General features: G+C 25.1%; 1 protein-coding gene across 1 annotated transcript in view; it reads right to left on the bottom strand.

Annotated features, from left to right (window-relative positions):
- Positions 1–236: 236 nt before the first annotated feature.
- Positions 237–21,793, bottom strand: part of LOC122511326 (ABC transporter G family member 3-like) — a 43,807-nt gene continuing 22,250 nt past the window's right edge. Inside the window, exons 8-20 of the mRNA XM_043626484.1 lie at positions 21,436–21,711; positions 14,884–15,140; positions 14,415–14,765; positions 7,273–7,447; positions 4,825–4,942; positions 4,495–4,678; positions 3,646–3,791; positions 3,323–3,561; positions 2,968–3,251; positions 2,651–2,819; positions 1,979–2,235; positions 730–884; positions 237–647 (exon numbers count right to left, since the gene is read on the bottom strand). Of these exons, the coding sequence (XP_043482419.1) occupies positions 452–647; positions 730–884; positions 1,979–2,235; positions 2,651–2,819; positions 2,968–3,251; positions 3,323–3,561; positions 3,646–3,791; positions 4,495–4,678; positions 4,825–4,942; positions 7,273–7,447; positions 14,415–14,765; positions 14,884–15,140; positions 21,436–21,711 (2,807 nt within the window). The 3' untranslated portion in view covers positions 237–451. The remainder of the gene's footprint in view (positions 648–729; positions 885–1,978; positions 2,236–2,650; positions 2,820–2,967; positions 3,252–3,322; positions 3,562–3,645; positions 3,792–4,494; positions 4,679–4,824; positions 4,943–7,272; positions 7,448–14,414; positions 14,766–14,883; positions 15,141–21,435; positions 21,712–21,793) is intronic.

Below are 21,793 nucleotides of genomic sequence, written 5' to 3'. Positions count from 1 at the left end.
AAACAGTCATTTCTGCTAATTTATTTATAATTTTTATGAATTATAATAAACGTGACTAATAAATAGTAATTTCTACTAATTTATTTGTAATTTTTTTTACTTATTGTAATTTATTATAATTAGCGGAAATGACTATTTATTAGTCAAATTTTTCTAATTAAAAAGCAAAAACTCAGTCACTAATTCGAATTAGAAAACATGTTTACCAATTCAGATTTAGTGAGCACACAATTGAGTATAAAGAAGAATAAAATGTTTTATTAAGAAAAAGTTAGGTACAATGAATCGTGAACCTCTCCGTAGGCAAAATTATTCATCCCTCAAAATGTCTTTTATGCAGAAAATACAAAAAATTCGTCAACATCTTCATTTATATAAACTTTACAATGTTATTTAATAAATAACATTTTATAATTCAATTTTAAACATATTATATTAAGCTTATCACATTTTAACGATAAAAACGTTGTTTCAGCCTCAATCTCAATATTATGAAGGCACAAGTATCGAGTATAATGTAAATTAAAATCAAAATGGCAATGCTGTACCAATAATCTGAATATCTCATTCCAACTGCTTTTAAAAGTTGTTTTGGATGAGAAAAATGGCAATAATCTGAGGTGCAACGCATCTTTGGTCTGTCGTATCTAAAGAGAAAATAAAAACAGTTAATAGTTGGATTTTTTTTAAATTTCGTATATTTGTTATAAAGTAGTAATTATTATTTACCCATAAATGGCAACCATAACTCCTTCGAAACCGTATTTTAAAAAAGAAATATGAAACAACCATTGTAAAAATGGTTGAGCGTCATTCATGTGGACAAAAAAACCACTGAATATTGTAAAAGGCATTATGAACAGTGGTCCAAAAATTACTCCATTCTGTAAGGAAATTATAATAATTATTTATAATTTTTTTAAACAATGATGATAATAAAAGTTCATGTCACTTTTAATCTAATTAGTTCAAATTTTCATTAATTACAATTTTGAGAATAAATTTTTACTGTATTTAACTATTTTTTTTACTGTTTTTTACTATTTTTTCAAGAAAAAATTATTTGGTTTTCTATAATTTAGCGCTATTAATAGTGATATTTTTTAATGTTTAAAGATTACATTTTTGTTTAAAAAATGTTATAAAATTTCTGTAATTTTCATAATTAAGAATCTGAAATATTTTAATTCTTGCATAGAATTTTATTAAAATCTTCGAAAGCATTTAGGTACTTGCATTTTTTTTATAAGAATTTTATATATTCACATTTACGACAATAATGAAATTTCTTCCAGAAATTTTATTATTAAAAATTTTAATTTTTTCAATGAATTTTATTAAAGTTTATGAGAAAATAATTGAATTATTTTCAATAATTTTATTAAAGTTTTTATAAATAATTGAATTTCTAGTAAGAATTTTATTATTTCTGAAAATAATTGAATTCTTGTGAAGAATATTATTATTAACGACAACAATTAAATTCTTAAGCAAAATTTTATTACATTTTTTGAAAATTTTTTTGTTTCACACAATAAGTGAATTCCTTCAAGGAATTTTATTAAAATTTATGAAAATAATTGAATTCTTGCGAAGAATTTTATTAGAACTATACTGAAAATAATTGAATTCTTGGAAAGATTTTTATGAAAATTTTTAAAAATAATTGACTTCCTGATAAGAATTTTCTTACTTATAAAAATAATTGAATTTTTCCAATGAATTATGTTGAAATTTTTAAAATAGTTTAATTTTTTAGAAATTTATGAAAATTTTCGAAAATAATTGAATTCCTCCTAAGAATTTTATTATTTATTCAAATAATTGAATTCTTTCGAAAAATTTAATTTCTATTAAGATTGTATTGAAAATAATTGAATTCTATCAAGGAATTTTATTAAGATTTATGAAAATAATTGAATTTTAACTAAATCAATTAAAATTAACGCCTAAGCTAATTGGATACTTAGATAAATACCTGTAGTTTCATTGCTATTCCAACAATAAGACCAATTTTTTGTGCAACGAGACTGATGGCAATACATATAAAAATATAAAGGGCCAGCCTCTTCACTTCATTTACTTGGCCACTCATATAATAAACTATTAAAGTATAAATAATTGTTGCTATAATTTGTATCGGGAGGTCTGCCAATTTGTTAGCCAAATAAAATGAATGAAGTTTATACCAACGATTAAAATGCTCTCTTGTTAAAACTGGTACTTCCAAAGGAACTGTAAAGAAAAGTACAAATTAATTTTATAAAAATCACAATTTCGACCATTTTTATATTATTAAAATTTGAATTTTTACATAATTATAAATTAATCAAGCTGTAATTAATAAAAAAATTTAATTAATTACATACAGATTAATATTCACAGAAGCCTAATATAAATTTTTATTAATATTAATTATATTTTATCATTATTTTATTATTTTATTGTTAAACAATATTATTTAATTACATATTAATATTATAATAATTTTTGATTATATCAATATTAATTATATTAATATTATTTTTATAATAAAAATAGAATAATCTAAAATGATATTTGTATAAAATTGAAATTCGCTTCTATTAAATTGAGATAAGAGTGAAAGTTTGAAATCTAGAATAATAATTATTGAAAGCATTATATTTACATGTTATGAGTGTTGCACTAAATGCACTATACATGAGGAACATGACATTAAAGAAAAGCAAATTGTAATTATCCAATGCGTAAGTGGCGTCCTCGCCAATATTGAAGAAAATAATCCCAACCAAAATTGCAATTATAAAGTGCATTGAAAGTCGCATAAAAGTCAGAACCTGTTAAAGAAACAATTTTTTTCAATTAAGTAAATTAGTCTTTAAAATTTTTTTTATTAATATTAATTATCAATTAGTTTAATTAATTAATTAAATAATTAATAATTAATTCATTAGGTGGTGATTTTTGTATAAAATTTTCAATTACCCTATCTCTAGAAAGTCGAATGAAATTTTGTCTGAGTAAAATGCACAATTGCATCCAAAATCCAGTTGCATGATTTGATCCATTGATTTTATTTTTCATAAATATGGCAGGAGTTGGAAGATTTGGTGAAACTATTGGTGTCATAATATTCTCATTAATTAGTTGTTCTATTTTACATAAATCGTCTTCTGTTGGCGATCGCCAAGATTTACTTTTACCATTTTCTATCGAGTTTACTAACTTTAATAAATGATCGCCATAATCTCCGTTGCATATTTCTAGTACTGAATAAAAGGAAATATTAATTAGATTTAATAAATATTTTCAAACGTTGATTATAATTATTGAAACTCACTAAAATCCGCTGGATTATGATATGTCGGACAATTTAATTGAAATGAAGCTAGAAAATTAACTAAATTTTTTGTTCCGCCAGTATAAAGGCATTTTCCTTGTGACACTACGTAAAGATGATCGATCATGTCAAAAAGAGTTGCACTTGGTTGATGTATTGTACAAATTACTGTTCTTCCTTCACGTGCCAACATTTTTAAAAAAGCCAAACACTGCTTTGATGATACACTGTCCAAGCCACTGAAAATTTCATTTATAATTAATTCATAATTAATTATAAAAAATGATTGATTTTTAAAAAGTAGGAAGAAAAAAATCCAATACCTTGTTGGCTCATCAAAGAACATAATCGGCGGATTATTCACTAGCTCTAAAGCAATTACCAGTCTTTTTCTCTGTCCACCACTGAGTTTGTCAGTACGAGTTTTTCGACATTTCGAAAGACCCATTGCAACTAAAATTTGATCAACCTATAAAAAAGAAAACCTATTAGAGAGAAAACATTAAAGCCATTAAAGGGGGTTCTATTTTTTCTCAATAGAAATATGGATTTAGAAATAGAAAAATAATAAAATTAAAAAAAAAAATGTATTTAGAAATAACAAAAAATAAAATAGAGGAAGAAACGGATTTAAAAATTGGAAAATAATAAATTAAAGGAAGAAATGGATTTGAAAATAAAAAATAATAATTATAATAAAATCTACAACGTCCGAATGGCTTTAATAATAAGACAAAATTTTATTTATTTTAAAAATTAGACAAAAAATAGTAAAATAGAGAAAGAAGTTGATTTAAAAATTAGAAAATAATAATATAAAGGAAGAAATAAATTTGGAAATAAAAAATATTAAAATATAGGAAGAAATGGATTTAGAAGTAAATAATATTAAAACAAAAAGAAGAAATGGATTTGAAAACAGAAAAATAATAGAATGAAGGAAGAAATCGGAAATAGAAAAATAATGAAATAAAGGAAAATATGGATTTAGAAATGAAAAAATAATATAATATAGACAGAAATGGTTTAAAAAATACTAAAATAAACAAAAAAATCTACTTAAATACTTAAAATAAAAAAAAATAATTTTTTATCTACATATTAATAACAATGAATTAAAATATTACTCTGATTAAATGGAAAAATATCTACAGACTAATTTATTTCCTTACAGTGTGCTTCTTTTCCGAAGCTGAAGTATTAAGTTTCAAATTTGCAGCACAGTCCATTGCTTCCTGAACAGTTAATAGAAGTTGAAGATTGTCATCTTGCATAATGTAAGCTGATGATCTTCTGAAGGATGCTAAATCACGATTCTCTCCATTAACTATTATATTTCCAGTTACTGATGATGTCCTGTCAAAAGAAAGAAAAAATATCTATTTCAAAATAAACTCTTTCCTTTTTCAAAAAATAGGGGGTGAAAAATTTTTCGAAAAATTAAAAATTATTTTTTTAAATTTTACAAATTTTTATAGAAAAATTATCAAAGCTTTTCATACGTGAATCCAGCTAAAATATCCATCATTGTCGATTTTCCCGCTCCAGATGGACCTATAATTGCTGTCAGCTCCCCCGATCTAAAATCTCCGGAAATATCGAATAGTAATTGTTTTCTTTCTGTAAAAAAAATGCAAAAATTATTAAAAATATTTCATTTATTTAATTTTTTTTTATTATTATTTATTATTTAAACTACCTATTAAAACTTATTAAAACAATTTTTTACAAAAATCTCTTTTACGTTTTTGATAAAAAAAAATGTGCTAAGCATTTTTTTGTACCAAAATATATAAAAATTTTAATAGAAAAATTTCTTTTCGTCTAAATCGTTAATTATATAAACGTTGTGAAATTCACCAACATTTAAGCATTAGAAAATAAGTGATTGGAAAGATTTTTACCATTATTATTTAAATTATTTATTTATTTATAAATTTCTCTGGTCGTTGGCTTTTGATATCGCAAAACTTTCAATAAGTTGATACGAACAATGCGGATTTATGTATAACAATTAAAAACTCGTCTTAATGTTCTGCTTTTAATTCTCAATAAGTAAACGAATAATAAATTTTATTCAATTTTATTTATTATTCTTTTTATCAATGTACCTATAATTTAATATTTATTATTATTTATATCTTATTTTGTTTACATGTAACATTAGGCCTGAAGCCTATTTTTATTTATTATTATTTAGAATTTAATTTATTAATTAATTTACTAATAATAATAATAATAATAATAATAATAATAACAACAAACACATAAAATGCATTCGATATTTAAAAAAAATTGATGAACATTTTATTTGAAGGAAAATTCAAGAGTTTTTTTGCAAAAATGTTGCAATTAATTTTTGCAATAAAAAGGAAAGAGGAAAAAAAGATGATTTATGAGAAAATGTTAAAAATACAAATTTAATTTCTAAAATATATAAGTCTTGTGTCACATTTTGCAGTGAGAGTGTAAATTCTTGTCGATCTCTTAAATACATAAAGTAGATAATATAATCATTGAATTTTTGTGATGTTCACATCATTGTATATATACGTTAAAGATAAGTAAAAATCTTTTCATCAAATTCACAAAAAAGAGGGATATTTTATTTATCAGTGAATTAATATAAATATTCTTTTCACTCAATTTACACATTTAATTCTCATTTTCATCTTGACACTCTATACATGTATTATATTCTTATCGTTCAGAAATGTTTTATCTCAACTAACAAATTCTTTCTAAATCTGAAAAACATCTTCCGTCATTGATTTAATAATTGCTAAAAAAATATTCTTGTTGATATTTACAAAAAAATCTAGTTTTATTTTCAAAATTCTACATTTATTCTCAAAATTCTACTTTTTATTCTCAAAATTCTAGTTTCACTTCATCCAATTTTATTGCTATATTCAAAATGATCTATCTTCACATAATTAATTTCACCAAAATCCAGTTTTAGGAAAAAAGATTTTACAGAAAAACTCGCACGTGTATGAATTCAAAAAGAAAAAAAAAAGAAAAATAAAATGCAAAAGAATTCTGCAAAAAATCAACTGAAATTCCACTTTAATATTATTATGAATGTTATATGTGTACGCATCTTCACATATTTATGTGTGTGCATGAATAATAAACCAAACCTCTGAATCACAATCGTTTTAATGAAGCAAAAGCAATATTTAAAAAAACATAAATAAAAATTACCAGGAAAATACTTCATTTTAATAAATTAAATATTAATAACATATGAAATATTAAAAAGAAAATTAAATTCTAAAAAAGTGGTTGAAAAAAATTTACAAAGAAATAAAAGTCGAAAAGAATGTGAAATAATTTTTCTGTTGTATTTTTTTTATCACTATTATCATGGAGACAAAGTTTAAAGATTTAACTATATATCGAAAGTTGGTAGATAATAGTTGGATATAGAAAATTAATAACCAACTAATTATTCTTTAGATTTTGATAATATGGGGATAAGATATCGAAATAGAAGAAAAACATTTTGTTCCTTATCGAGAGAAGATATCTCAAATATTTTACATTTCTGCGCGAAGAAAATTTCAATTATTTCTTTTTTTTCATTTTTTTAAGTCTCTTATTAATTAATTAGAAATAATACCTAAAATATATTATTATTATTATATTATATTAACATAATAATAATTTCAATTCCAATTAAAATAAGAGAATTTTTTTGAAATAAGTAGAAAAAGAAAAAAGAAAGAAAGGAATAATTCGTCTATTAATATAATAATAATAATAATAATAATAATAATAATAATAATAATAATAATAATAATAATAATAATAATAATAAATTATTACTGAGGTGCAATTAATATCAAATTAATTAAAAATTACTTAAAGTAATTATTCATAAAACACGTGGATATTAAATTTATTTGGTTCATTATTTTCGTGTATTGTAAAAAAAGATATCATACTTTTCGATAAAATATTAGTCCGAACACTGTAGGAGATATTGTTGAAAACCAAATTAATGGATTTATTCGATTGATTTGATCCAGCATCATTGAATGTATCATGTTTTTTAATTTGGCTTAAATTTATCTTGAGATTCCTCGATTTTTGGCACACTTCAGTCATTGTTGAAAATTTAATAATTTTTTATCATTTTTTGCACAAATATCCAAATGCAAAAGCATGCATTTCGCGTTCTTCATAAATACGCATTTAATTGTGAATGCTCATACACATATGTACCATTGTTCTATTTTCATCTCAACACACTACTTATTTAATCACAAAACAAATTTTCTCACTTTGTATATTATAATGACAGTTGTAGGATAAAAAATTGAAAAACAATTAAAATATCACTTTTTTTGAACCGTATTTATAGGAACTTGTTAAATATTCTCCTCAGATATTTTAAGGCACATATTGAACTCTTGTAGTTGTCTTGAAGGTTTTTATTTGTTGTTGAAAGAAAAGATATTGTGGATGAAAGGAAATATTTTTTTGATAATATTAAAAAGTTGGAAAAATTAAATTAGGAGGAGAAGAATTAAATTTATATTTTAAAATATAATTTCGAAGTTGTTAAGGAATTTTTAGAGTGGAATTAGATTGTCTAATAACATTAATTTATGTGTATAGTCAATATAGAGAGTGGTGAGCGTCCGACTCATTCCGCCTACGAAGCTACACTGAGCAAGTAACACTCGACACATTCAATCGTAAAAATAGAATGAAGAAATGAAGATTAGGTATTTCGTTTTTAATTATAAAAAAAAAAGAAACAAAACATTCTTTGTCTTTTCGCTTATTAGTATTTTATTTTCCGTTTTACATAGTTCACTTTGTGGTTTTTGATTTTAAGCATTCTTGCTTACGTATTATTTTTCTTGCTTACCTTCATCTTCTTTCTACTGCCATACGAAACATTATTTCAACATCTACACAAAAGTATTCCTTTTAAGACTGTAATGAGTAAAAAAAATTTATTTCTTTTTTTTATCAAGTAGACTGCAGTGAAAAAAATTATTTCTTTTTTATCAAGTAGACAATGAATAAATAAAGAAGAAATTTTTTTTTATTTATCAAATAGACTGTAATAAATAAAAAAATAAAGAAATTATTTGATTATGTTTTTTTCTATTCCAATTAAAATAAGAAAATTCTCTGCAAAATAAGTAGAAAAAGAAAATAATTTGTCTATTAAATTCATTTTTCAAAAAAAAAAATGTTCAATGAAAGTGAAAAAAAGTATGTCACAAAAGGAATTTTGAATAGGAAAACACAGAGCATAAAAATTACGCACAACTTTCTCAAACTGTCAGTTTCATATTTTTGCATTTTATTATTTTTATTGATTATTAATGACATTTTTAAACAATTTAAAAATAATAGTTGTAAAAATCTTATAAGCAAAGAAGGATAAGATACAGTGAATATAAAGATAAGATATAAACATTTTGTTTCCTCTTTCCTTTTTTGTAATTTTTGTCCTTGTTCGCTTCGGTTTTTTTGTTTCTTTAAACAATCAAAGTCAAATATAAAAGAATTAGAAAATTTTACCTATAATTTATTGCCATTAAAAATTACTTCCATCATTTATGCAAAAAACTCGTCAATTTATCATTTTTTTTTTAAATAAATTTATACGAAAATTTATCGATTTGTAAAAGCATTTTTTAAACAATTAAAATACATTGTATTGAGATAATCACAAGTCTCTTATCATTATACTTTCATATCTTAAAAAAATGTCTTATTGTTTAGTAGATATTGTAAAATTTACGTTAGCACAGCTTTTCCAGTGCACATTTTGAGAATGAATTTGAATTAAATTCCAAAGGAATTAAAAAGGCATTAAATCATAATGAAAAAGAAATAAAAATTAAGATAATTAGGATAATTAAAATAATTATACAAATTATGTAAAAATTACACGTTAAGAAAAAGAAGCAAAAAGTTCAACTAAACTAGAAAAGTAAAGTAAAGAGAAAGATAAAAAAGTTGAACAAAAACATGTTTTTTAAAGAAGAAAATAAAACTTTGAAACAAAGTTCTTTTCTATATAATAGCACCTACGGAATGATTAACTGACATACATGTATGCAAAATATAATCATATTTCCTCAAATCTTAAGATTATTTTTTTCAATTAATTATTTAATTAATAAATTATTTAACTATATAGCTATCAATTAATGTCTTTATTAAATAAATTATAAATAAAGACGTTAGTCTTTATTTATATAATTTATTTAATTTAATTTATTTTATAAAGATACTAGCACAAATAACGCGCGCTAAAACTCGCGTGAAGTTTCTTGTTTCACTTTTAACATATATATGTCGTAGGCAATTAGAAGAATCAGCCAATTAGCTAAACGCCTAGGCGATTAGCTAAGTGGCGGCCAGTAGACAAATATGCTTGGAAATTATTTGTATTTGTCTACTGGCCTAACAAAATTCGCCATTTAGCTAACTGGCTAGGCAGTTGTCTAATCGCCTAACACGTTTTAGGCGAATAGAAAATATACATCATCCAATGCATGTAAGATTAAAGAAATATTTCACTTTCTCATTTATTATTTTATTGTAATATATATTTATACATGTTTGAACTAAACGAAATGTCACTTTCATCAAAATTATATTGACATAAGTTTTTAAAAATTTTCGCAATTGAAAAAGGAAAATATTAATTTATACTAAAATAAAATTAAATTTATTTCATAAATTCATAATTTTTGAATTCTGGTTTTTCATTTTATAGTTTTGTTTATGTTTCTCTTTTCAAAATTATTTATTCTTTGTTTTCGTAGATATATTGTTTACTTTTGCTATATTTAATAACTCGTATATTAGATTTAATAAATTAGCATTATTAGTATTTTCTGCACAGCCGTTGAAAGTAGATGTATATTGACATCTTTATATTATATATTTACTTTTAAAAAATATTTGACAAAGTGCTTTATACTTATTCGAATAAAAAATGAGTGAGTGCAGTGTAAACAGTGAAGAATTTATCGAAAAATTAAAATCATTTTATTCCAATCAAAAAAGTAATAGAAGTGTATGGAATAAAAGTCGTTTGGAAACTGTGATAGAAAGTTTAAAACATTTTGAAGGATCGGAGTCGAAGAAAAGTTGTTCATTTTTTATTCATTCATTTTTTATTCGAATAAGTATAAAGCACTTTGTCAAATATTTTTTAAAAGTAAATATATAATATAAAGATGTCAATATACATCTACTTTCAACGGCTGTGCAGAAAATACTAATAATGCTAATTTATTAAATCTAATATACGAGTTATTAAATATAGCAAAAGTAAACAATATATCTACGGAAACAAAGAATAAATAATTTTGAAAAGAGAAAAATAAACAAAACTATAAAATGAAAAACCAGAATTCAAAAATTATGAATTTATGAAATAAATTTAATTTTATTTTAGTATAAATTAATATTTTCCTTTTTCAATTGCGAAAATTTTTAAAAACTTATGTCAATATAATTTTGATGAAAGTGACATTTCGTTTAGTTCAAACATGTATAAATATATATTACAATAAAATAATAAATGAGAAAGTGAAATATTTCTTTAATCTTACATGCATTGGATGATGTATATTTTCTATTCGCCTAAAACGTGTTAGGCGATTAGACAACTGCCTAGCCAGTTAGCTAAATGGCGAATTTTGTTAGGCCAGTAGACAAATACAAATAATTTCCAAGCATATTTGTCTACTGGCCGCCACTTAGCTAATCGCCTAGGCGTTTAGCTAATTGGCTGATTCTTCTAATTGCCTACGACATATATATATATAACAATAATGTAATTTTTACATTACATGTCACATGAAAATTAATGAAAGCGTGAATGCCAATAAGACGATAATGAAAAATATGTTCATTACATTATTTTTGAATTATTAATTATCAAAAATAAATTACATTTAATTACAATTAATTATTTATATTTGTTATTTTGTTTCTAATAGTTTTCTAGTCAAAATTAATTAATATTATTTTCATGTCATTAACGTTCAAAAATTCAATTATTCAGAAGAATTTTACACAAAATCACTATTTTTCTAAATTTATTCAGGGAAATCAGGAAAAAGTCAGAAAATTTTGTCAAAAGTGCTGGAATAATATTCAATTTCAAGAATTCATAAGAAAATTCTGAATGATATTCTTCAGCATTGAAAAGATTTTATATATTTCAAACTCTTCCTGTTTTTAACAATAATTAGACTTTACAGATTTAAAATTGATTTTCTTAAATAATTTAATTTTTGAAAAACTATCGAGAAAAAATTATTTTTTATTAATTATTTTGGAATAATTTTTTATTTAAAAATTAAAAAAATAATTGAATTTTATGAAATTTGTATTTAAAATTTTTTTATAAATAATATAAATAAGTAGTAAATGTCACGCCCGCCAAACAAAGTATTTAATTTACTATTATTATATTATCATTACTCAAAAGAAATTCGATTATCTTTACAAAATTTCAATAAAAAATTCTTCGAAAAATTTATGAAAAATTACAAAAATGTTATCTTTTGAAATTATTACAGGTGACAGCTAAAAAAACGCGTGTGTAGTTTCTCCTAGTATTAATAGATAATTAATAATAATGCCTATTAACAATAAAAACTGGTACTTAATCACAAAAGTAATTAAAAAATTAAAAAAAATTTCGTTAAAAATTGAAATTTACAAAATATATCACTGTTTTGCTAACTTTGCATAAAATTTCATATTTGTGCCTTCAAAAAATGAATTTAAAAATGTTTTGATAAAATTCTTTATCAGACTTAAATTTTAAGAAATTTTAATTATTCAATAAATTATTTATTTTTGCATTTAAATTATTGAATTATCTAATAAAAATTTATTTAAAAATGAATTTCAGTTAAAGTTCTACATAATAATTGAATATTAAAAGCATTATCCTAGCATGAATTTTAAAAAATAATTAAATTTTAAAATGGTTCCAAATCAAATTCTTTAAAAATTTGTATTTTTCTTACTTATAACTAACAGTTCTGTAGAATTAATTATTTTTAAAAAGTTTAATTGAATTTTTTTCTGAAATTATTTGAAGTATTTATTTTTTAATTCGTATTTAGTTGAAGAATTTCTGAATAATTTAAATTTCGTAAACAAATGGATTTTAAAATTCTCAATCAAAGAACTTTTTTCAAAAATTATTAAAAATAATTTATTCCTGTGGGGAAATAATAATGATTAAAATTTATTTAGAAAAGAAGTTATTGATGTTTTCAAATAATTTTAGAATTAAAGAAATTCGTAAATAAATTTAATGGAACATTTTTTGGAGTATCTAATCATTTTTAGAGTTAATCAGAATATTCTTTAGAGTCAAGGAAGAAGTCAAAATTTTGTCAAGTAATAAAGTTTTTCATATTAAAAAAAAGAAAATATTTCACAGGTTTTACATTTGTTAATTTTCTAAAATGTTTGTTACAAAATGCTAATTTTTTAGAAACAAAGGAAATAATGAATAATATAATAATAGGTATTAATAATTTTTTTAGATTAATAAAAATATTTTTGAATTATTTGAGAAATAAAAATAATATTATTAAATTAAAAAAATAATAACAAAATAAAGAAATGTAATATTATCTATCAAAACATATAAAAAACAAAAGCATGAATTTTGTTAAAAAATCGTTATTTTATATTTTATTTCTATTTTCTATCAAAACGAATAAAAAACAAAAGAATAACCATGACTAACTCCAGGTGTGGACAGACTGGACAGAATGAATGAATGAATACGACGATTATTATAGTTAATTAATTAATTAATTGTTTTTTAATATAATTTAATTGATATAGATTATTTAATTAATTATTAGTTATTTAATTCAAACAAATTGTTCAGTGAAATTTTATTAATTTTCAGAAGCAGGTTAATGAAAACATTCATATTTGCTATGCAATTACTTTATTTCATTATATATTATATACGAAATATACAAATATAAAGAGATTTTTTAAAAAATCTTAAAGTAAAAAATAATTGACGGAAGTTTAAGATCTGTTACTCTTAAAATAATTTAATATGCAAAAAAAAGTACTAGGAAAAAACGAATATTCTACAATTACATATTTCCAAGTACAATTTAACGAATGTCTAATTTTTCCATTTCAATTTCCAAATATTTGCAAAATTCACACTTTTCCTTAAAGATTAATAAAACAATCACAAAATCGCAAAAATTTGTATTGAAGTACAGTAATCTGTACTGAACAATTATAAATTAAATATCTGTATTTTTTAACATAGTTCTTAATAAGTAAATTACGATATTTAAATAGAAAATATTTACAAAAAATAAATAATTATGTTAGGGTCATAAATATGATTCGTTTCGAGTTGAGCTAAAATAAAGAAATTAGTTTTCATATGGAAAGAAAATATGAAATGATGAACCAACCCTATTTTATACGCTCAAAATATTAATGAATCATATTTTTTAAATTAAATTAAGTAATACGTAAGTCACTTGTTATTTATCTTTCAAGGTTTAAAAAGATCTTCAATTTCTTAAAACTTTCATTTCTTTTTTCTAATGAGATTCTGAATTATAAATAGATTTCTGTATAAATTCACTTTCAGACGATATCAAAAATAATTAGTATTTGTCACTTTCACTTTCTGTTCACAATTCTTTATAATTTTTGGTTTCTTGACTTTTAACAAACTTTAAAACATTTAAAACATTACATTCTCAAATATTATAGCAAAATTATTAAGTCCGCGCTGTGATTTAAAATCTTTCGAATGCAAACTTCATAATTTGCACGAATTCTTTCCTTGAAAATTAAGTATTAAACATTTGAAAAAAGTATTTAATGTCATAAGAGTAAAAAATTTAAGACTGCTTTCAGAAATTAGTCTAAATTAAGTTATATAAATATTTCTCGCAGACAATTTGCTGTTTTATTTTTTCTAAAAAAAGCTTTCTCGTAATTAAATTCTAAAGCTGATTGCTCTTGACGAGACTAGCAGACGCTTTAAGCGAATACTGAACCACCAAATAAGTTTTTTAATTTCAACTCATCTTCTATTAAGTTTGCACCAAAGTGCACTTGCCGTGAGGAGATGCATAAGCACTCCAATTCCTATTATTAGAACCAAATTGTTGACTACATTTGTGTCGGCAATTTCCATATCACTGAGGAATTTTTGCCCCTTTTTATAATGGCAATAAGCAATTACTTCCTTTGTGTCTTCGCACTTTAGATCTTTTCGATTGAAACCGTAAATTGAAACCAATAAACTGTGAAATCCGGCTCTAAAGTAGGAAATGTGGAAGATCCAACGAAAGACTTTTGGCGTATCCATATAACGGATGCAAAATCCAAAGACCGAGAAGAGAACAGCAATAATTGGCCCAGCGAAAACTGCGATCTGAAATTAAAAATTTAATTACTTAGATTAATTGTATTGATTATATGGATATTAATATTAATTAATTATATTAATTAATACTACAAATTTGATTTGCAATGGTAAATAAATTACGTACTCGTACGGGAGTTGTCGCTCCGATGAAAAAGCCCCAGGCCTGTGCAGTTAAACTTGCAGCAATACTCAGGAGCATAAAATAAACAATTCGGTGTGTTTCCACAGGTTGACCCGTCAACCAGTAACTAACAGACAAATACATTAGGGCACAAGCTGCTTGAAATGGTATTTCAATCAGGAGCAAACTAATATAATACGGAGCGAGTCGATACCATCGATTAAAGTGTTCTCTAGTCAATATTTGCATCTCTAGTGGAACTGAAACAAAAATTATTCAATAATTTTAATAAATCGCATATATAGTTGAAATCTGTTTTTATAAAAGACGATTATCTAAATTTAAACCTTAATCACATTATTGATGACATTCTTAAAATAATTACATTTCCAGACAATGTATATCATTCAAGAATTCAATTATGATAAGCATCATTGTCAAATAATAATGAAAAACAATTATTTACAATAAGAATAATAATAATTTTATAAATAAACTGTTACTATGATACAGTCATTAATTTCTTTTTTCATAATCATTAAATCTATGGTTTGACAAAACAATGTTAAAAAAAACATGAGTAAAATTCACGTTTATCATCGACGACTGGAAGAAAAAAAACAGTTTTTACTCAAAAAATAATATTTTACGTTTACAAATTTTTTTTAACAATCTTTTTTGACCAACAGATCAAGAAACGTGTAAAAAAAATTTTTAAGACAAAAATTTAAATAGAAAATTATTTTTTCTTCTAAATAATTAATTGAAGGCTTCGCACTCATATACCAACCAACTTTTTACTTTTTTTTACGATTAGCTACTATTTGAATACTTTTTTCAAATTTGTGGCACTAAAAACTACTTTTTTCTTTGCTTTTTTTTTAAATTTTCACTACTTTAAATCTGCTAATAATTGAAAAAATTTTAATAAAATTCTTCTTAGAAACAATTCAAAACAATTTAAAAAAATTTTTTTAAATTATTAAATTTTCAATAATTTTTGGGAAATCTTTCCGAAGAATTCAATTATTTTCGAATAAATAATGAAATTCTTTGCTGGAATTCAAATACTTTCAATATCTACTATTTTAATAAAATTTCTCAAAAGAATTCAATTATTAAAAAAAAAAAAAATTAATGAAATTCAAAGCAACAACTCATTATTTTCATGAATAATAAAATTTTTACAGAAATTCAATTATTTGAAATACAGTTTTCAAGAAAAATTTTCGAAAGAAATCAATTATTTAAAATATTTCAATAAAATTCTTTGAATTATTGTTATAAATAATATCTTCAAAAGAATTCAATTATTTCTAAAATTTTAGTTCAATGAATTGAATTATTTTCATTACAATTTTAATTAAATTCCTCGAAAAAAAATAATTATTTCTAAAAATTTTGATAAAATTCTTGTGAAAAATTAAATTATTCTCAGGACATTTTAAATTAAGTTATTCAATAAAATTTGATTATTTTCCAAACTTGGATTAAAATTCTTTGCAAGAATTCAATTATTATTTGCATAAATAATAAAATTCTTAGCAGGAATTCAATTATTCTTAAAAAATTTAATAAAATTCGTTGCGAAATTCAATTATTTTCATAAATAGTTTAGAAGATTTTAATTATTTTTAATACAATTCTAATTAAATTTTGTCAAAAAAAATGAATTATTTTTTAAAATTTTGATAAATTTCTTTTGAAAAATTTAATTTTTCTCAGTTTAATTTAAGTTAAGTTATTCAATAAAATTTGATTATTTTACAAATTATAATAAAATTCTTCTCAAGAAGTCAATTATTTTCAATAATAATAAAATTTTTTTGTAATACAGTCGGGTCCCCATACTGTTACATTTCCAGAAATTTCCCACTCCTCCAGACTCAGCTCTGTTATGTGCTCAAAGTATGCTACTGCGCACCTTTCAGGAACGTAAATATATAAACCTCAAGTTTGGCCTAGAAGTATATGCCCCCTTTTCTTTGGGCTTAAGAATACGGCCCTGAAAATTGGTGACGTCACCTAACACTTCTGAATTTGGAGGTTATGCAAAAACATAACACTACTGAGGACATAACAGTTTGGAATTCTCCTTGCCTGGAGATGATCAGAAGTTTTTTTAATGAATGTTTTATTCAGTCCACTTTCCCGACGTCATGGAGGTCGACTTTGGTTCGATTTATTCCAAAACCAGAAGGTAAAGGATTTCGACCCATATCACTGACCTCGGCATTGGGAAAGTTGATGGAACGAATGGTTAACACACGATTAGAGCATTATGTGGAACGTCAGGCCCTTATCCCTGACCATCAATATGGCTTCCGCAAAGAGAGATCTGCTCTTGATTGCGTGACCTTCCTAACTGCAGACATACTCCACAATTTCACACAAAAAAAGAACACGGTGACGGTGGCTCTAGACATCAAGGGGGCATTTAATGCCCTCCTGCCGTCAGCGGTCATGAGTCAGCTGAGAGATTCGGGGGTACCTGCCAGAATACGTAACTTTGTATCATTTATGATTACTGAGAGGGTACTCTATTTCGGGAGAGAATCCTCTGCCCCTCGAGTCTGTGGGGTTGGAGTGCCACAGGGAGGAGTTTTATCCCCTTTATTATTCAACCTGGCTTTGAGAGAGATAAAACAAATTATTGGAGAGGATGTGCAAATTCTGCAATTTGCAGATGACATCTTATTGTACGCCGCAAACGAAAATCACAATGAAGCACAATCTCAAATCGAGGATGCTATTGATAGGCTAATCCCTTGGCTATCAGATCTTGGCTTCAGCGTCGCCACAGGGAAAAGCCAAATGTGTATATTTTCGAGAGGTGCGAATGACCTCTCTTCAGAGAAAATAAGGGTTGGAAATAACCAAATAACGAACTCCAATAGTATAATATATTTGGGAGTCATCATGGACCATAAACTGGACTGGCATGAGCACATCGATAATTTGGTGCTGAGAGCCAACAAGTCACTAAGTATTATGCGAACACTGGCAAAGGTGACCTACGGAGCCCACCCAGAGTCAATGCTGGTGGTATACAGGGGCCTTACAAGATCTCTGCTTGAATGGGCCTCCATACTCTTTGCTAGCGCCGGTCGATGCAGACTAATTAGATTAGATCGTATCCAGTTTAGTGCCCTCAGGATTGCTCTAGGATGTATGAGGACAACCCCAATCCCGATACTTTTGTCGGAAGCGGGGGAACCTACACTTGAGTGTAGAAGGTCTCTGCTCCTGAATAGAAACTCTATTAGAATCTCTAGTTGGATGAGCAACCCTCTGCTACGCAGACTAGAGGACTTGTCACTCGAAATCGCAGAAACAAAACAGACGCCCAAATATTTATATAATTTTCCTCCATTAAAATACCTGAAACCGGTGGAAGATCTGTCATCCACTACCATCAGACCTCTAAAACCGGCATACTATGATAGAGACTGGGCGGAGCTAATAATGGATGTCGACAACATCATGGATAAAGAAACGGGCTATGATGTAAGATCAGCTGAAAACCCCCGAGAAGCTTTCCATAATGTTGTTAAAAACAAATACGGACACAATACTCTAATCTATACAGATGGATCATATGCGGAAATTGGCGGAAGGGCGTCTTCGAGTCTCTATATTCCTCAGACACAATTCAGACAGGGTAACAGACTGAATGGGTGTTTGTCGCCTATAATGGCGGAGCTGAGTGGTATACACTCGGCTCTAAAACACTCCATTGAGGAGGACATTATACACCCTTTAATCATCACAGACTCTATGAAGTCGATGCATGTAATCAGAGATAGATTGAGAGACTCTGAGTCCAGAGTACTAGTCCACGAGATCGCTTCAATGATCTTACAGTTGATACATCTCCAAAAAGATATTAAAATGCTCTGGATTCCATCACACTCAAACATACCGGGAAATGAGGAAGCCGACAGGTTAGCAAAACTGGCCCTAAGCTTTCCGGCAGGAAGAAAAGCCTTCTTCTCAAAAGAAGACCTAAAAAACCTTATAAACAACGATCATATATCGACAATCAAACACGCGTGGCCATTTTATCCGGAAGCAAAAACCAGACAAAAATATTTTAACTATATCACTGCTAAATCTGAAAGACCCTGGTTCTCAAGCTATGATATACCAAGACGAAACATTAATCTGATCACGAGACTCAGAACGGGACATGTCTGTGTGGGGGAGTTTTTTTCCAGACTAGGCTGGAACATTGCACCTACATGCAGATGTGGATATGAGACGAGCTCGGTTCTGCATTATGTTAACGATTGTCCCTTGTTTTCTGAGGGAAGAGTCAAATTCATTGAATTTTTCTACAACAAATTCAAAACTAGAACGGTGAATCCCCCAGAATGGAACTTCCTAATATACAACCCAACTATGGAATCTGTCACGGAAATTGGTGACCTCCTGTTGAGGGATGATATAGTTATTTAAATTAAATCCGGAAACCGATCTGAAGGTAGTCTGCTATAAGCAAGACTAATTTAGAAGTCGCACAAATTTTTTCTAATTATTTTTATTTTTTTGTTGTTTTTATTTTGTTTTTTGTTTTTTTATTTTTTTCTTTTCTTTTTACTAATTCTGATAAACGAATTAGTTGTATAATGTCAACAACCTCAGAGTTTCTTTAATATTTCAATCGGAACTTGAGTAGAAAACAGAGACATATATGCCTCTCAAAAAAATTTAATTTTGATATTTTAATTTGGAGGAGAAGAGAAGGAATTTCACTTCTCAATTCTCTTATTATGAATAGGATTAAGAGGAACAATGGAAGTATAATAATTATCAATTACAAAATCGAGTTTGTCCAAAATGTACAAATTTAAAAAAAAAAAAAAAAAAAAAAAAAATTATATTGGCCGAAAGCACAGATATATCCATGAAATGCAAAAAGATTAGCACATGTAAATATTTAGGCAATAGGAAAAGGAAAAGAGAAATATATAATAAATAATAAATACGAATGATAGGAAGAAAAAAAAAAAAAAAAAAAAAAAAAAATTCAAATTATGGTGACTGATTGTATAGGGAATGCTAGTAAAAGTCCCCCAAACCTATCCTACCACAACAATCCTAATAAAAGCACTCTCAAAAAGCACTACACAAATTGATGTATAACACACATACAGTTAAATCAATTGGAACAATATATACAAATCAAAATAATTAAAAAGTCAAGCTAAGAAAGATATTCTAAAAATATATAAAATAATAAGATATTAATTACCATTGTATGCCAACAGACATTTTTTAAATAATTTTTTTTCCCTACACAACGGAGAGGAAGGCAACGCCACCTAGTGTCAAACTCCTAAACCTCTCCACCACTGCAAACAGCTGTCATCTAATAAGACTCACAAGTGGAACCTCAAATAAGAATAATACATTACATGGTATAATATACTACTGGAATTGGCCTGAGTAATCGAAGCCAGAAATTAAGAAGAAGAAGAAGAAGAAGAAGAACAGTTTGGAATCTAACAGTATGGGGACCTGACTGTAATTCAATTTTTTTTTAAATTGTTATTAAATTCTTTACAGAAATTCAATTATTTTCAAAAATTTTAAGAAAATTCTTCACAAGAATTAAATTATTGTTGTAAAAAATTGAATTCTTCGCACGAATTAAATTATTGTCATAATTAATAAAATTCTTAACAAGAATCCAATTATTTTCAAGTAATTCAGAAGATTTCAATTATTTTTAATAAAATTTTAAATAAATTCCTCGAAAAATGTAATTATTTTCAAAAATTTTTATAAATTTCTTCATAAGTATCAGTTTTAAGAAATCATCAATTATTTATTTTTGTATTTAAATAATTGAATTCTAGTAGAATTTTCTAATAAGAATTGATTAAAAAATGAATTTCAGTTAAAATTTTAGATTATAATCTAATTTTTGAAGAATCCTAACTAAAATTTTAGAAAATATTGAATTTCATAAAAATTTAGAATTGAAGTTATTGCAAGGATACGAAGAAAAGTGAATATTTTGTATGGAAATCAGAGAAATACAGAATTAAATTTTTGTGATTTTTGTGAATCGACTGAAACGAATTTTTTAGTCGTCATATTTAATTTTTCGATAGCTACTATTTTAGTATTTTTATCAGTCTTCAATCTACTTTTTGCTACTTTTTTTTAGAAATAATTATTGGGTGCACACCCTGTAATTATAAACGTTGTAAATTTTATCAACATTAAAAAAATATATAGAATTAACGCGTTAGTGAAATTAACAATGTTTATAATCAACGATTGAGATGAGAAAATAATTTTCTATTTAAATTTTGTATATATTTTTGTAAAACAAAATTAAAAAATGTTTTGCATAGTTTTTTGATCAATAAATTAAAAAAAAATAGCTTTCTTCCTTTCGCCATAAAAAATATTTTTTATTCTTTCAATCATTGATCATAAACATTGTGAACTTTACCGACATGAATTTACAGCAATAAATTTCATAGAACGAAATAATAAATTTCATAGATCGAAATAATAAATTTCATAGATCGAAATACTTACAAGCAAGGGTAACGGCCATTTTTCCCGTGTAAACAATTAATAAAAGTGATCCGTAAAGATAGACATAATTAGCAAAAACTCCATTCGCTCGAAAACCACTTCCCCTGTAGAGATATCCAAAAATTACACCAATCAGCAAATGACAAAGAAGACGAATGACCATTAAAGTGTAATCCCTCTTTAAAGAGATCAATTGCCTTTTATAGAGTAAGTAACATTGAGCCAAAAATCCAGCAGGCGGAGGTGCTTTTTCATTTGAAACACAATCGTCCAAATCTAGAATAAAATTATTACATTTCACAATTATGTAAATTTTTTTCAAAAAAAAAAAAAAAAAAAAAAAAAAATAGAACAAAAA

The sequence above is a fragment of the Leptopilina heterotoma genome, unplaced genomic scaffold, assembly GCF_015476425.1.
Source record: "Leptopilina heterotoma isolate Lh14 unplaced genomic scaffold, ASM1547642v1 Lhet_81, whole genome shotgun sequence".
NCBI classification, from domain to species: domain Eukaryota; kingdom Metazoa; phylum Arthropoda; class Insecta; order Hymenoptera; family Figitidae; genus Leptopilina; species Leptopilina heterotoma.
This window is presented reverse-complemented; position numbering and strand designations above follow the sequence as displayed.